We start from the raw sequence: 18,312 nt of genomic DNA, 5'->3' as shown, positions 1-18,312 counted from the left end.
TCGTTTTTTTTTATATTTGCGAACAAATATTTTTTTCTCTTCAGTAACGGTTTTTCGATAGTAAAAGAAAGAAAACTGAATCAAACCGAAATATTGCTTACAAATATTGATTGAAATTTTATAAAAAAAATGTCTTAGAATCTTGGAGCTATTGAGAGACACACATATATGTATAGACTTACACGTGCCACGATTCTATCTATAAAAGAAGGATAAAGGAGAGAGTTGAAAGAAAAAGTACAATGGATTGAATGCTCAGTTATGGGAAGCATAAGAGTTTTTCCTTACTTTTTTAATTTTCCATTCAGGAATAGAAAGAAGAGATATATTGAGATATTATGTGAGATTGACAATAATTCGTCAATATACTAATTCTATCATCATGCATCTACTTGTCTGATAATATTGCACTATCATTAGTTAAATGATAATCAACATATGTATAGCGATGAGATACCAGAATGAGCCATGCTAATCTAATATCAATCAAAATTTCTCCAAAAACTGTTTTTCTTCAATAATCTCTATACTAACAAAATATCATCATCGATAACTGATATTCCCAGCCGCTTCGAAAGAAGTAAACAGCTTCAATTCTGGTATAAAGAGGTTAACGGGAGGAGAGAAAATCTCGCAATCGCAGGGAAAACGACGATGGGAGAACGAAGAAGAGAAAGAGGAAGAAGCAGAGAAGAAGAAGAAAAAGAAGAAGAAGAAGAAGAAGAAGAAGCAGAAGATAGAGGAGATCGAGGGGGCTCTAGAGAGAAAATAAGAAAACGACGAGTCGGTGAAACGGGCGTGCTCGGGCAGCTCGCGCATTGGTGCACCGTTGTGCACGATGTGTGCACAGTCGCCATGCTGAATATCCCCACTTTTGTTTCACGTGTGGAGCACCTACACACATGCTGCTCTTGCTGTCGCGGCCACATGCGCCGCGTCTTCGGTAGGGCGAGAAATCGAGCCTCACCAGCACTCCGCCATGGGGGTCGATTGTTGTACGCGACGAGGGGACGAGGAGGAGAGGAAACGAATAAAAAAATATATACAAGGAGTCTAAGGGGTTGGATGCAATTTCAGAAAGCCAACTCGCGCTGTGCTCGCGCCAATCTGCTCTAATTGAAGCGATGGTTTTATCCTTTAACGATTTCAATTATCATTGTAATCGTCAAAATAAGAAAAAAATATTCTTTGTATGGAATGTATCGGCAATCGTGTGATTTCATTGTATTTTTCTGCGATGATTAAAAATATGCTCAAACATGAGGGATGATTTTATATGGAATTGGATGGATCGATTATAGAAAAATTCGCGGAAAATTAATTTCTTTATACGGTTTTCTTCTTCCTCCTTCTCTTCTTTATAGTAGTAGTATTATAATAATTAAAAAAATAACCGCGCACAGATTATATTTCATCTAAGGCATGCAGCGAGACGCGCTACTAAATTAATATGATTGAAAGTATAATGACGCAAATCGTCAATCTGAGAGCGTCTACATTTACGCGCGTTGTAAATGCCGTTTGATATCACTTGAACATATGTAATATTAAAAATTAATCGATTATTCCTAGCGAGATGAGGGTCCCGTGATTGAGTGCCTCCAATCTCACGCGATATAGCGTTTACCGAGCGTCTCCGATCCGTCGTCCTTTGATATGTCGATTGATTCGTTCTAACTCTGATTAGACGTGGCGATTTAGCAGGGAATTTATTGTCGCTGATAGACCTCGCTCCATCGTCATAATGTAATATTTCTTCTTATAACATATCGATATTGATTTGCGAGGGAATGCAATTTGCACGTACTACATCGTACACCTTTAATAACAATATTCAACGTTTTAAAACTGCGTGACATTAACTGATAAGTTATATTTAAGACGAAATATTTCTACAGAAATTGACTCTACAGAAAAACAATTTTTTTTTTTGCTACAAAATTTGCCGCATCCATCTGACGATAGATAGCTTATTAAATTCAAATGTCTAGCGAAAAATTTCATGATTATATATGTCTACTTCAAGATTTCATCAGATTTCTATTTAAATAAAAAAGAAACTCTTGCATGAATTCAATCGAGCTTTTAAGAATGAACGGAAGATTATTATACGATATCTATTAATTACTTATAAAGTAGAAGGGAATGGTCACTATAAAAAAAAAACAATGAATATTTTGTATAAACGCCAATCAATGTATTTGTACCATGCGCTCGTTGTAATATTCGTCCTCATTTTCAGCGTGATTTCGAGACTAACATTGATTACAAGCGATAGTTAAACGTCATCCAAAAAAATAAACGTCAATTATGAAATATTCAGTTGACAGCGGATATCCACGAGTGCTTTCAATACCGTGACAAGAGCGTCAATTGGCGCCGTCGGCTGACGTCTTAATTGTACAATTACGTCTATCAAATTATATGGCGATATCGTTTTACCGTTAGGTCCTCCGTTAATTGTAGTATCACACAGATATTTGATCTTTACCGATCATAGCTGCCAATCGACTCGAAATGTCAAGATTTGAAAGGTTCTGCGCGAGATAGCGTGTTCTCTCTTTAACGAGGCGATCATCTTTTCATTCGATGATCTTTTCATCTGATTTTTGTATCGTATTTAATTCAATAGCTAGTTTTTACTGACCGCAATCTCTGAAACTAATCTATTTAAGAATTAATAGAAAGTTAAATTCCAGGATCACAATTTGAAAGATACTTTTAATTCGCTCGCAATTTATTAAATAATATCTTGAAATTTTTTCCGCTAAAGAAAGATTGTGAATCTAATAAAGAAACATTAATATTTAAGACAAAAATTCATTACCATGAGTTTTTTCACAAGTTTCTTTTTCTTATCTTTTTTCTTGTTTTATGTTTACTGGATATTTCTTGAAAATTGTTTCCTTACAAGATCCTTGTTTACATAATATTAAAATTCCATTCTGCTCTGTACAATTCATCATGTCATTCATTTTTGAAATAATAATTTATCTTAATTTTAAGGGTTATTGTTATTAAATCTTGTATCTTATATTTAAGGGTTAAGGGTAAAACTTTAAAATGTTTGCGGTTGTCAAGCTATCATTAGCATAAATATACAACCATGGCCGAAAGCACGCTTGTAACCCTTTGATCATTGTTGTCCGTGCAGAGAAGTCTTAAGAGGCGTAAGACACTTTATATAATGAATGTAAAGGCTGAAATTATATACAATGAAAAAAAAATGCTTTTTTTCAAGATTATTTTGATTTTTTTAGAATTTTTTTGTAATTTATCATCTCTCCGAGGAGAGATTTCATTACTCTCTAACAGAGAGAAAAAAAGAGAAGAAACACGCGGAATTCGTACAATTCACAGAAGAATGCTCCTCTTTCGTTCCTCCCGCGGGAAGGAGAAGGAAGAGAAAGAGAGAGAAAGGTGAGTCTCGGTGCGGGTAATGGGGGGGGGAGGGGAGAGGTTCGCGAGTGGGAGCGAGAGCCAGACGTATTAATTAAACGACTCATTTTCATCGCACGATAAAAACGCGAGTTTAACGCCCATCGCCGACTAATATGTCGCCCCACTGCAGCTTCTACATACCTCGCAAGAACTCACGACCCGTTGCTGGTCCCGCACCCGTGGTAGAATCGACCAATCGGATATCAAGCTTGAAGGTGCACGCCTAGCATCGCCGAGCACGTCGAGCAACACCGAGCAACATCGAGAAACGCCCATCTTCATGGTCGATTTTCTGGTCCCCCACTATATGCGCAAAACTCGCTTCCACGTGGGAGAGGGTGCTCAACGATGGTGGGATCTGGATCCCCACTACGGCGAGCATACGGTTTAGCTCGTAATTTGCTCAAACACTAGCAGGCTCTCGCGCCAGAAACATCCGTCAGAGCTGGTGCTCGGTTCTCGAGAGCTAGATTTCACGAAACGCGCGACGTGTGTTCTTATTTTGAGACTTTACGGCGTCCTTGTCTCGGTCTTTTTTTGTTTTCTTGCCGTCAATGAGGTCAGGTCGTTGGAGAGTGTCGGACGTGACGTACGAGTGAGTGCTGTGAGACTCCAGTCAGTGCGACGGCGTTCGTGATTACAACGAGGTCGCATTGGTTCAGTTACGCGTTGTATAATCCTTTCAATTGGTACACCTTGACGTTGACGTTGGTGAAAAGAGGCTCAATACTTCAATATACTCAATATACCAAGTAATAAACAAGAGTGTATATAGTGAAGGGTAGGCACAAGTTTATATTCGTAACAATCGTTCATCCGTGATAGAATCATAATAGTTTAATGTAAAGTTTGAACGGTATTTATATTTCTAATATCAAGATAAAAATATAACGCGCTGAATCTGATTGTGTCCGTGTATATGTTGCAGTGTATACATATATTCATACAAATAATTTTTTCCAAGAGATGGAATGTCTCAAAAATATGAAATATAATGAACATTCAGCATTATAATTATAGTATAGCACTTGATGGATAATTAAAAGAAAGCATCATATGCAACATTTAATATTATGTTTATGGAAAACGCTAGAAAGGTTTATTCTAAAGTGAAAGTGATCTAGAGACATTGGGACGAGTTTGTGGATTAATCGTTTTAGTGATGCGTGAACGGCATGTTGAATCTTGACTGTCAGTTGCGAGTGATTGTCGAGACCATCGGTATCAATAGATGTTATAAAGGCAACGGACCTCAATGTGCTTGAGGGAAAATGATCAGAGAATTCTCCAAGTTCTGAAGAATCTTTGTTTTTTAAGAAACAATCAAGATACTTTAGGAATTGGTGCAACAAGAAAAGACATTATCGAACTAGTGAAAGCTTCTCGGTAAAACAAGAAATTGTGTTAATAAATTGATGATGCTTATTCAAAGTAAATACATCCGGAAGTCTCTCCTTATTCATTAAATTACTTCATCATCTCAACTTAATAAAAATACTATATATTCTTTTCTCGATCGTTCCGAGATAGACGATTTCGAGGTGGCCGCAATGATGCGGCGAATCTAATTCGAACAAATTCAAAAAACGCAGACGCGTCACATTGGTTCCGGCACAGTGGGTTGTCCACCGAAGAAGCGTACGATAATCGTACGATGATGCCGCTCGCGCCGACGCCAATCGTCCCGGTGCCGTCAAAGCCGAAGATCGGTTTCAGCATCGACTCGATCGTCGGCGGCGGCGGGCAGGGTGACCGCGAGGCGGATCGCCTGGACCGGCTAGAGCGAAATCGAAGTCTACTTGAAATCGTCGAACGCGATGATGGCAGCCCCATGGAGATAGTCGAGGGCTCGTCATCGCCGAGGGCGCGCCGGATGGCCGCAAGATCACCCGGTGTTCATTCCGAGAGCTCAGACCGGCCTGTCTCCAGAAGTTCCTCCGTCGAATCGTATCCGAACTCGCGACGGACACCGTCGCACGCAACCGGAGGCGGCGGGGGTGGGGGCGGCGGCGGTCACCATCACCATCATCATGGTACCAATCATCACGGCCATCCGCATCCGCATCATCATCACAATCTGTCGGCGACGACGCATTTGGACTTTCGTGATCTCCGGACGACTAGTCACAGCGATGCCTCCAGCCCAAACAACAGTCCTAGCCCGCCGCATAGGATATCGCACGGGGACTCACCGATCGGCACGCATCCCCAACCACCCCCCGGGGTGGTCAGACCTAGCCCCAACTACCTCGCGCCGCCGCCCAGCGCCGCGACTGCCGCCGCTGTGGCTGCCGAGCAGCTGAAGTCTTTGTACGGTTTACCCGGCCACGGTCCAGCGAACCCGCAGACCGGCCAGAACGAGTATCATACGCAGCAGCTGGCCCTGGCCGCGAATTTGGCTGCGGCCCAGCACTTCCAGGCGGCGAATCTCGCGGTGGCGCTCCAGGCGCATCACGGCGCATCACCTCATGCACCCCCGCACGGGCCCTATCCGCACGGTGGTGGCCCCGGCGGGCCTCATCCACCGCCTCATCCCCATCAACCACCCAGAGATAGTTACCCCCTGTATCCTTGGTTGCTCTCAAGGCATGGAAGAATCTTTCCTCACAGATTTCCTGGAGGTATGTGTCCTTCATGTTCGAAGTTATTTAGTAGTTTAAAAGAAAATTCCGATAACTCTTCAGAATGTTTTAAGAAATAATGTTAGTTTACTAATGCCGGATTATAACTTCTTACGAGTTTAATCAAGATTGTTATATATATTACATGATTTACATTTCATTAGCAGAAATTAAGTTTCGTTATTGTGATATATTTTAGAATTATATTTTTTTCGGATTTTTGTTCGTAATTCATTAGAATTTACACGCATTCGTGTTAACGAGAGTTAAACATCATTAGAATTTACACGCATTCGTGTTAACGAGAGTTAAACATCATTAATTTAAAATCGTTAAAAATATTTATTTAGTTGAATAGAAAAAGAAATGTGCTATTTGTCGAGAAAATAATGTTTTACGTTTGACAGCTAGAATCAGCCTTGAATGAAGCCAAATTGAGCAAAAACAGCTTACAAAATTAAATTAAGACACTTACTTAACCTTGCTTTAATTATCTTTATTATGCTGAATATAAAGCTAACGATAAGTTTATAGGCCAAAGATATTTTGGGAACGATTTTGTAAAGATATATAATTACGTTCGGATTATCACGTAGTAAATTATCTGTTTATTATTTTTTTTTGTGACGCCTATTGTGAGAAGAGAGAACCCCAGAAAAACTTCACGAACATTACTCTTCTGGAAACCTCTTCATAATATACCCTGCCATAGAAGGGGCTTACCATTAAGAATCCCCGGGTCTTACATCTACTCGTCTATGCGCTTTAGGTAGTAGTTTAAACTTCATCCGTCTTTTCGGACATGTGCGTGAAAATTACTATTTATTCTCGTTATCGCTCAATCAATGAGAGATCAATGAACGTAGAAAATAACAATATACCTAACGACGAAACATAATTTGTCTCTAAGAATGTTGTTTAGAATTTCTCCATTCTAACATAATCTCTCTCCCTATATATAATAATATAAAATATTATTTAATTATTATTTTTTGCATTAAACATCAATTATATGGAACTCATAAAAAGTTTGATTCATAATTATAAAAATAATTATTATGATAACAACAAATTATTTACCAATTAAAACATCTTGATTTTTTTAATTGCACGAGATATGCGGGATCGAAGCAAAAAATAAATCGATATTTTGCTACTCTAAATATAAAACTGTAAATCTTAAATTTATCGTTTTATTCCAAATACGTTATATTGTTTTTATTATTGATTACGCCACTTGTATTATTATTTATGTCACTTTATCGATATTCTTATAATGCAAGTTTAATAATTTACATTTTTTTGTGATATGTCAAAGAACATTGACACAAAACACATGTTTTTTTTTTTTATTGTATGTTATCAGATTGACGTACATATTGTTAATTGTAGGAATTGAATGAATTAATCCATCGAGAGAGCGCGGTTACGCATCCAATTCTCGATAGTAATAATTATTCCTATCCGATGTCATGTTGCGCAACTATTTCGTAATTAGGATTTTGTAATGTTGTTGTCCCCGGCGCGCGGCATGTCAAGCCGAGCAAAACAAGTGCCATCCGTATCTCGGCGTCGTAATTAATTTATTTGCCTGCGTTGATATCATTTCAGTCCAATTACGCACTTATCATACTATTAATGGGAAACACAGAAGAAATATATATCGTTGCTCTCGAGAGAGCTCTCCTCTCTTCGCATCGTCCCGCTTGACTCCCCGCAGTTTAGTCGTGATTCCGTTCGTGCGAAGTTGAAACACGCATGCATAACTTTATGATGGATGGACGCCGCTTATCGGTTACGACGATATAGCGATTTCTGTCGTCCAATATGTATTACTGAACAAATCTGAAGTATCTGAAGGAGAGACATTTAATGTTTATGACGCGAAGGAAAGCGACATTGCTGCGAAATTAATTCGACTTTTTTATTAAAGGTTCTATAAAAGATAATAGTAATCTCTTTTTCTCTGTCTCATATATGGATAAAATCGTCTATATTACCGTGTGTTTATATATTGATATATTTAATATGTAAATAAAGTATCAATATATAATATGTATATAAATATATCAATATATGTATAAATAAATTATAACTTTTCGAGAGATGTAACATATCATAAAGTTAAAAAAACTTGAAAAATCAGTAGTACTATTAACTATTTTTCTTCTTCTAATATATTTAATACAGTTTTTTTTCTTTTCTCTATTCCACTTTAATAAGATCTATTATTTCAATAATAATGTTAGCTTGAGGATAAATTATGATTTTATAAACTATTTTTATAACGCTGGAACAGGTTTTAGCAAATGCAGCCGCAGAAGACTTATACAAACATGCGCTGTAATGTATAAGATGATATGAATGTGTGTGGTGTGTGTGTGTGTGTGTTTTATAATATAACGTACAAGATTTTTGACGTTGAAATTTTTCAACATGAAGTGGTAAAACAAAAGTTCGAGATAATCTGACAAATTAGAAAAAAAGAAAAAAAAATTTTTGACAACTAGAGAATAGATAATTATCACGTAAATTTATTGCAATCGGTGTATATACCGAATGAATAGTGTCACCCGGTAGATAAATATATGCGCAGAGATGCCGCGAAACTAGTTTCTTCTGAGAAAAAAAAATCTCCAACGGATGCTATATTAATTCTCGATATCTCCCATATTTTTCCGCATATTTCTTTTTTCTTTTCAAGCTATAATAATATGAACAATGCATGGACAGTAATTCGATTAAAGATGTCGTAATTTTCTTAGGATTTTGTGCATTGAAAAAAATAACAATGATAAGTTAAAATTATGAGTGTAAGAAAGTAAACGAAACATAATTTTACATTTTCTGAAAATCGATAAGAATTAATCATGCTATTTGTGTGCGTGTAAATCAACAATGAATAAAAAATTTTATTTAGATTTTCGAGAAGTATCCGGATAAAAGTATTCAGAGAATTAAGTAATCATGAGACAGCAATATTTCAAGATATTCATTATTTTACATTTTATGCATTGGCTTCTTTGTTTTGTAAGGATTATTTATCCCGAAGCATTGACCCGATAACGCAATAAAGTTACGCGTGTGATATATTACCCTGAATATCTCATACTGCAAATTGTGTGAGATTTCGCGCACCGATCGCGTTTCAATGCAACAAGAGCACCGGAGCAATGTGGTCGATCGGAGGTTCAGTCACGTAGAGAAAGGGCAATCGCTTATCTAGCAATTAGTCGGTATCGGTAATTACGGTTGAGAAGAGCGAGTGATTCTCCCTTCCTCATCTCTATTTCTTTAGCACACGCGCATGTACGTCTAAACACACGTGCGAGTATGTGTTTGTACACGCGGAATCAAGAAACCGTCTTGATAAGGGAGGGGGTCTTATTTTCGATTATTTTCTCTAACCTATTTCACCTCAGTCCTGCCTGCCAACATCCTTAAAGGCTCTTAATGTAGTAAGGAGAACTTCCTTCTCGCTACATCGCCTCTCCACGTTGACGGACATTACCGCAACAGTTAATTACCTGAGGCCTGCTTCGCTTCGCTTCTGCACAACACCGGTTACGTTGTTAGATCTGATATCGATATATTAAAATCTTGCAAAATAAATTTTATTTTATAAATTAAATACGGAAGTTGTGTATAAATGTGAAAATAAAATCATTAATCACGCTTATGTAATTTATCGTTAATATAAACGTTCGAAAACATTTTTAGAATCAATATTGTTATCGTAATTTTGGGTTGTAGAAATTTATTTTAATTTTCTAAGATTCAATTTTTTTTTAAGGTAAATGATAAATAAAAAAAAAAAAACATTTATCTTCAGTTTCTTTCTGAAAGATTTCAGGTAATTCACACTTATGTTAATTTGCTTTTATTTTAAATTTCCGTTTTACTCAATCAGTAGCTAAGTACGACAGAGAATATCTGCTATCGATGCAAGTATTCTAATTACATCCGAGATCTTTCAGATAACAGATTGCCTCTCATTCTTGAGAGAAGTAATCATTGATGCGAAGACAATGCTATGTCTATCAACACGTTCAACAACGAAATTGCAAATCTGTTCAAGTAATATTCTAAATCGCTCAATATCGCTTGACAAAAACTTTTGCAAAAGTGCGAATCTCATCTATCATCTCAATAATACGTAATCGCGAAGGAAGCGATTTTTTATTCATACGAGGAAAATTTAAATTCGGATTTTTTTCCTCGTCGATATAACGGCAGCTTGCTTGCTCGTCGTCCTGCGAGGAAATCGTTCGCTTTTTCACGCGTGTCGTTACTTTGATTGCATTTCCATCCTTTTACCAACACTAATTATACAACCGATGCAAATTGCGCTCCCTCGTGTTCGCTTTGGACAATTCGATTCGCTGGATGTCTTAATGATTATCCTTCGTGGCATCAAGTAACCATCACGATCGCGGTGGCCCTAATTGCCTATAATGAAGATCCACGGACTTAAGAAAGACGCGGATATTATGAATATGTATAGATCTGTGCGTGTTGATATCCCGCTAAAAAATTACGCTCGCGTCGATAACGGAAAATTGGTATTAGCGGCAAAGGAGCTTCTCGCGGCGCGAGGCTATTCCCGAGATTGATCTTCTTGTTAAGTAATTTGCGTTTTTTTTTTTTTCGCAAGGGATATGAAAGAGGCGACTTGTAGTTGTGCCTGTAATACGTATGAAAAGTGGAAAGTTGCTCTTGTAATGAAGAAACCTTCGTGGAAAGGACGCGTGTGTACCTGAACTTGTCATTATGGTTGATAGCGTTGTACAATTTTGTTTCCGTGCAAGTGCGGATAATTGAAACGATGTATACGTATTAATACATCGAGGAAAGATAATTAAATGCGACGAGAAATTTCAGACGAACGTTTCATCTCATTCCTAAAGAATATATATATTTTATAATGCAAGCGTTAAATTACACAATTCATGTATTGTATGGGACATATCGTTTTTTTTTTATAAAATCAATGGATAATAAATATTAAATTTTTTAAAATTATAGATAGATATTTAGTAAACTTACATTAAGATTTCTTGTTTCGGAAATACGTGCAAGTTGATGAATCTAATTATTTCGGGTATTTATATTTCTAATATTATTTGTTTTTAAAGATATATAAAGAATCTATCCCAAAAACTAGATAAATTAATTTTTCAAATACGTTACATAACAAAAACAATATTTTCGTACCATTCACAAGGCACAATGGCAGATTAATCAGCACATTAAAATGACATTTATCTGTGGAACGAAATATCCAGACAATGGCCAATAAATAGCGTGCTCTCTATTTCTTTCTTTCCTCGATTTACGGACATCATTTCAGATTCCTGCCGCGTTTCTATTATCCTCTCGTAAGTTATAACCTGGTTTTTCAAAGAATATCATTGTTTAAGGTCGAGAAACTGACCTTTTAGATTTTTTGCGATTTTTTTATAATATTTTTTATCCAATTATTTCGTCACACGGAGCATCGCAGAGCTAACTTGATCCATCAATCGCGTTTTTGCATCGATTCTCTGTCCCGTCAAGAGAATAAGAGTATTCTAAGCAATGCTATCTCGAGTTTAAAACTTTTTACATTTGAATGTCTTCACGTAATGGTAATCGTCTTTTGCATGTCGATGCTTCGTGTTCGATTTTTCATGCAAAATTGTGATTATGAATGCGCATCTGATCATTCTATTTGTGGATTGCATATTTCTCAATGAAAGTGCGTGTAAGTACATAAATAAAAAACTGGTGATTGCATATTCCTTGTGAATGCTGGCGTTTGCGATCTCATATTATTGAATTATATTTTAGCGCGAGCGAATAGATTTTTAATAATTAAATGATTTTTTTGATCTGTCAAACTTGAGGTGGAAATGTTTGAAAATATATATTCGAATAACTTGAGAAATATATATTATAATTTAAAACAAATTTTTTTAATTTTATCTGATATCTATTCATTAATAATCCGTAAGTTGCGATGATATGATTACATGTATCTTTTTACTAGAAATTCAACAGAATTTCAACGAAGATAACCGAGAATACTTCGCAACGCTCACTCCACTCAGGAGCAAATCTTTTACTCGTTTGTGAAACGCATTAAGTAGCGTCATTTTCACTTTTGCAACTTTGTTATTATTTAATGTTATCGAAGGCAAAACTAATGCAAGCTACTAGATAATTTCTGAGTGTCTGCTCTTGAGCGGTAAATAATAATATAGATTCTTTACGATTGGCTCTCGAGAGAGAAAATTCCGTGCATTTCTTATGAACATTTCTGTTAACGAGCCTTAACCGATGATTAGTTTTTCTCGCGGAAACGCGATACTATTGTCAACAATTGGCTCGGCCGTTGATTTTTTCGCGCGCCTTTCGTGATTTTGCGCCCGTCGCGCGAGAAATTGCTGATATCCGGTATCAGGAGGGCGAACACTCCGTACATGCTGATACCGTGTAATTAAATAGTAATCATTCACTTACCGTTTATCGTTGTGCTCGTATCCTCGGAAGGTCGACTGATTTTGGGTAACCGCGCATTTTTTAATTCGCTCGCCGCTTTTAGTCCTTTCGGATCTCAATATTTATACCTGAAAAAAATTTGAATTTCACTAGTGGTTTATATGACTATATTAATTCAGATATTTTTCTAAAATTTTTAAACAAACCGGTTTGCTAATTTAGATTATTTTTTTTTTACGGAGAAAATAAAAAAAGGTGTTAAATTATTTAAATTACAATTCTCAGGACATCAATCCAATTTAACAATAAATCTTGTAAAAAAATTATGTTTATGTACATTAATATGCACAATATTTTATGTTAATAAAAGTAAAAAAAAAAAAAAGAGAAATTCTATAATGGATAAATTTTTAGGTTGATGAGATTCTATATTTTTCAAGACTTTCGTGTGTAAAAATACAAAATAAATGTTATTAGATTATTAAAATGATTTTAATGTTCACGAATTAGTGACATGAGAAAGGGCTGGTTGATTTAATTGATTTAATTCACGACTAATCATAATGGCGACTTGGTCGCGATAGAAAATATTACTTAAATTATAATATCATGTATAGATACATTTATAATATACGCTTGTTGTTGCATCGATATCCAGGAAGTTATGAGTACTATCTACATTTCAAATGGAAGCGCCTACGCGTTTTACATCGCGGTTTTAAAGGCAGGTTCGTGTCCACATCGATACGAGCGTGATCGCACGCGGTCTATGATATATTGCTAAGGATATTTTATGCAAGTACATGGCAGTTCGCAAAACTCTCGTGAATATAGAGCTGCGCAACATTTCCGTCGCCCGTGACGTAGCGTACATGCAAATGTCATTCTCGGTGACTATCTTTGTTTTTACGCGATTACGCAGCGCAAAAATGGCGTACAAGTAAAAAGTAGGTAAAAGTGCAAAACGTTTGGAATTACATTACATGAAGTTACATTTTTAACGCGTAATAGCTGCATTATGGGCATTCTTTATCGAAAGTGACTGTATAAACTATTAGATGAATATTCCTATCGTTGTGCAGATTAACATTCGCTGAAAATGAATTATATCGACGCTTTCGTCTGTATAATTATTTTCATAAAATATATGTAAAATGTATATATAAAATTCTTTTATATAAAAATATAAAATTTGTTTCAATATATTTTATGATGCGCGTAAATCTTTCTCTTCGTCTAAACATGTGATATAAGATTTTTATTTCTTTTATTATGTTATTGAACTTTAAAATATTATTATTAATTTATCGCGAAATTCGTACGTGCTTGCGTTGGCGCTAATAATCGCCATTAGCGCGAATTCGATTATGCTTTAAATAGTCTCTCTCGTAAAACCGGTCGCAGCCGTTTGCATCAAGGCAGACTTTACGACCGCGACGTGCCAATCACCCTTTTGTCGCGGGGGAAATGGGATTTTCTCGCGTCATTTCTATTCCATTCGCAAATTACAGGTAGCGAAATCAAAGGACCGCGTCGCCGTCTAATCAATCGCGGGCTATTAAAATCATTAAATGGCTCCGGCTTCGGCGGCCGGAAAGTGTCATTTCGTAATTGCTGTGCGAGTCGAATATTTTATTAACTTACATCTAGATTCTTAGGCGCGTTTACATGTGACATTATGACATGATATTATGACAAAGATACTTAGGCCGTGTGTGTATATATGTCATTACTATTGCATAAAACTTATTTAATGGTTATTTTATGGAGGAAGACGGAAATGAGATGTAAGAGAACTATAAAATTTTACGATGCCACGATATTGAGCGATTAATCACCTTTGTATAAATCATGTCTCTTGTCGTAATTACATATAATTAATTACATATGTATTGCTATAATTGTAAGATCTTTGTAAGGATGCACGAAGTGAAGAATATCATCGCAGCTCCAAAGTTCAAGATCCCACCTCAGCCTTGAATTAACTGTTGGTCTAACTTTTAATTAAACTTTCGATGAGATTAACTCTTCATCTCGCACGGCCGAGCACAATTCACTCTATTTACGGCCAGTTGCCAGTTTGAAATTATCCAACGGCAAACGAAATTAAATAGATCGGTTTCGAATAATTAATAGCGTCACGGTTAATTATTTCAGATATGCGATGAAATTACTTCGTGAAAAAGTACGACGGATCGGAAAATTACGATAACCACGAGAAATAATAAAGTCGACCAATCAGTAAAATACTGTGATGTCACACTATAAGCTGTCTGCAATTTATGAACTGACTTTTAATAAAGAAAAAAAATTCTACAAAGGAAAAAGAATTCCAAAAACTTAGTATAAGAATTGACAGTATTTTAATTTAGATACTCGTACATTTTTTTTTTTTTTTCGAATTCAGTAGAGTTTTTTTTTTTTATAATTCAGAAAAAATTTTCTATTTTTGAAAGTCCAAACTCGACTTCTCAACGGATGTAATAATACAAATTATCGAACGTCGGCGCATGCACCTTTGCTTATTTGCATTTTCATTCGTTTCACGATCGCGTCAGCCGTCGTTAGTTTTGCGTGCGAAACTAACGACGTCTCGTCGCACGCTTAGTGACAATTAAAAACACATTAGAGTGCGATGCGCGGAGCGCGCGGGAGCGGCTTTTACCGGCAAAATGCGATAGCGGAGATAGGGGAATCGAGAGAGAAAGATGGACACATATGCGGAGTATCGGTGAAAGAGAGAAAAAGAGATGAGAGAGGGGGCCCGAGGGAAGTTGGCTGCGGGGAGAGCAGGGGGATATAATTTGATACGTTTACTATTTGGTCTTATTTTTGAGTAATTTCGAGTCGCTCTGGGCGTCTCAGCTGCGAAAGCCGCAGCACAAGCTTCCCGTAATTACAGGCCGTCCGACTCGTCTCTTCGTTCCTCTGCATCGTCGTCCTCTTCGTTCTGCTTACTGTCGTTCTTCTCCTCGTCGTTTTCGTCGTTGTCGTACTTTCCTCTTCTTCGTCTTCTTTTTCTTCCTCTGTTTCTACTTTGCTCGAGTAAAGGACGAGTTAAGCGTGCCGCTCTAGGCAATGTCTAGGAAGCTCTTCAAGAATCGCTAACGACGACGAGCTCTTCTCGATGAAATATCTATTCCGCGATCTCTCGCCGCGAGATCGATAGGGATCGCCCGAACATCGAACGATATATAATCATTCTCGCGTTGGTAATTTTTTAATTTCTTTACTCTCTTTTACACAAAAATTAAAAAAAAAATAAATAAATAAAGATGTAATTAAAATTAGAATTATCATATATATATATATAGACATCATGGAATAAAATATTAAAATATTAAAATAATTAAAATATATATGACAGCAGAGAAAATCGAATAATTGTTTATTACGCGGAGCATCATTTATTCTCATCATCTATTGTTTCGCATCATTAAACGTTATCCTAGTCAACCAGTTAACTGATTAATTATTGGTGAAACGCAATTGTTACTTCATAGTTGCGGATCATGGTTGCTGTAACGCAACATTCGTCGCGCATTCAAAATTGCGGCCGAGCACAGTCGCAGTAAGAGTCACCGCATTACTATTCATTACCCACATAAATAGCGATCGCTTCACGCACGGGCGCGCTGCTAATGATCCTTTATTCCGTTGCTGTAATTAACGTCGACTGCGTACCTGTAGAGACTCTTTCACCCGTTTGTGTAATTCGATACCATTTACATTTATACGCTCATTCCCTTTGTTGTTGGAAATAACAGAAAGAAGTAAATTATCGCGGGGTGCTTTAACCGATAAATTATTTCATTACAACAGAGAATTTATAAATGTATATTGATATATCAATTTACCTTTAAACGATCAACAAATTTGTTATATAAATAATTATTCATGAAAATCGTATAGATAAAATAAAGTATTTTTTATGCTACATTTCTCTAAATTCGTGAATTATGTGAATTACGGTGGATCACGAAAGCGGCTGCATTTTCGCCACCTCAAGATAACATTTAATGCGTCTATTCGCACGCGAGGCGTTTCGATCCCGCCAAGGATCAATCTTCGCCGCGCGATTCACAAGAATGTGCTTCCACGTGCAAGCGCATTCTATTTAAGCAATACACGCCTGTGTATATGTGACGTGCTTATTAAGACGCTCGCTTAGCGATTCTTCTGCGAAAACATGATTTTAAAGAATAACGATAAATAGAGGAAACGAGACGCCAAGGAAAATAATGATATATCAAATATCAAGTTGTAAATATTACATTTCAAGAGATATATTGCTTAATTAAAAAATCGTCTAAAAAAATATGACAAATTAATTCTGGATTATATGAAAGTACTCGTTATTATTATAAGTGCTTTTTCACAGAGTCTTTTGTTTCTTAAAACAAGGAGGAATGTGACTCTTACTATGGAAGGTCATCTCTGAAATGATATGCCTATAACCTCGGCTATGAAGATTATATAGCGAATTGTTTCGCGATGCAAATGAGATTTGCGCTGTCAGTATGGACCGGTTGGTCTCTACTCGGGTATCAAGGATACCGGTCCATTACCTAAAGTCACGGATACCTACAGGTACATTGACCGCATTAGTATCGGCAGCATTAAACGAAATGATTCATCGACCAATCGCGATACTGCTCGAGTCGATGCGTCTCATGTATTTTTAGATCACTTTGACAGCTTTAACGCGCGCGCGCGATGCATTTGCGAATTTGCAGCCGGTAGAAATATGGGAAACGTACAGATGGTTAGAGGATATAGCAGTCGCTCGACTATTCAGTTATTAACTTGTCAGTTTCAGCCGCGATGGATCCTGGTGAATAAAATTTTTCGCGATGCAAATGATACGAGTCACCGTTGCGACTGGTCGTGTGTACGTTATACCGGTGTTACTAGCTATATAACCTACTGAGCGTGACTTATTTAGATCATTTTGCGCGCTAACGCTATAATTTAGAAACCGCAATGAATAATAACACGGAAGGTATGTGTAGATGTTAATTAATGCCGGTGATCGCCATGCGGAAAAGGAGAAAAGTCTGATATATTTGTTAGACATTTACTTTAAATTATAAATTTCGCACTTACATTCTATTGTGTGTAAAATATATTTTTTATCCCGTAATCTCGAGATTTATATTTAAATTATTTCAAGCGTACAATCTCGGGCGACTTTTTTCCTGGCGATTTCGATCTCGACACCATTCTCGCAATTTTTCCTCGACGATCTCAATTGGCGAGCGCTAGAAATCGGATTAACGCACCGCATGAAGCACGGTCGGGAGGTAGCGAGAGTCACGCGTCGAAGGGAAACCGTGCGGGGCGACGTGGCGATTTATCGTCCCGTGCTTTCCGCTAAAGCATCTCGGCTGACTTCCGGCAGACGTGGCTATCGGTCGATCGACATGGCTTTTTCGTGGTAGAATACTCAATTACCTGGCCCCGAGTTCCTGGCTCTTTCTCTCTCCGCCACGAGAATTAGTGATATGTTTCTTTCCTTTCTTCGCCGGCACGCATATACTGTCCTACGGTTCGCGAACGAATTTGTGTTGCTTGCGTGTCGGTTACTTATTTTCAAGGCGAGACCACAATATACAGATACTAACCGGATGACGTTCGCGGCATTTAACAATTAATTAATCGTTAATAAATCGTACGGCCTCTATTTTTCTTTCCCCTTCCCTCACTCGCTTATGCCAATCGACTGTCTGATCACGAGAAAACTTTATGCAGGTAGCAGTCCTCGTGTAAT

The 18,312-nt window shown here is 37.0% G+C and overlaps 1 protein-coding gene and 1 long non-coding RNA gene across 3 annotated transcripts in view; one reads left to right on the top strand and one right to left on the bottom strand.

Annotated features, from left to right (window-relative positions):
- The window catches only part of LOC126850556 (uncharacterized), a 149,720-nt gene that overhangs the window by 12,714 nt on the left and 118,694 nt on the right, over positions 1 to 18,312 (bottom strand). For both annotated transcript variants that reach the window (XR_007687556.1, XR_007687557.1), the window contains exon 3: positions 12,564 to 12,670. This is a non-coding gene — a long non-coding RNA (uncharacterized LOC126850556). The remainder of the gene's footprint in view (positions 1 to 12,563; positions 12,671 to 18,312) is intronic.
- LOC126850518 (homeotic protein empty spiracles-like) overlaps positions 3,643 to 18,312 on the top strand; it is a 33,417-nt gene continuing 18,747 nt past the window's right edge. Inside the window, exon 1 of the mRNA XM_050593633.1 lies at positions 3,643 to 6,062. Coding sequence (XP_050449590.1) covers positions 5,096 to 6,062 — 967 coding nt within the window. The 5' untranslated portion in view covers positions 3,643 to 5,095. The remainder of the gene's footprint in view (positions 6,063 to 18,312) is intronic.

The sequence above is a fragment of the Cataglyphis hispanica genome, chromosome 6, assembly GCF_021464435.1.
Source record: "Cataglyphis hispanica isolate Lineage 1 chromosome 6, ULB_Chis1_1.0, whole genome shotgun sequence".
Taxonomy (NCBI): Eukaryota; Metazoa; Arthropoda; class Insecta; order Hymenoptera; family Formicidae; genus Cataglyphis; species Cataglyphis hispanica.
The sequence above is the reverse complement of the archived record's forward strand: the minus strand, read 5'-3'. Positions and strand labels throughout refer to the sequence as shown.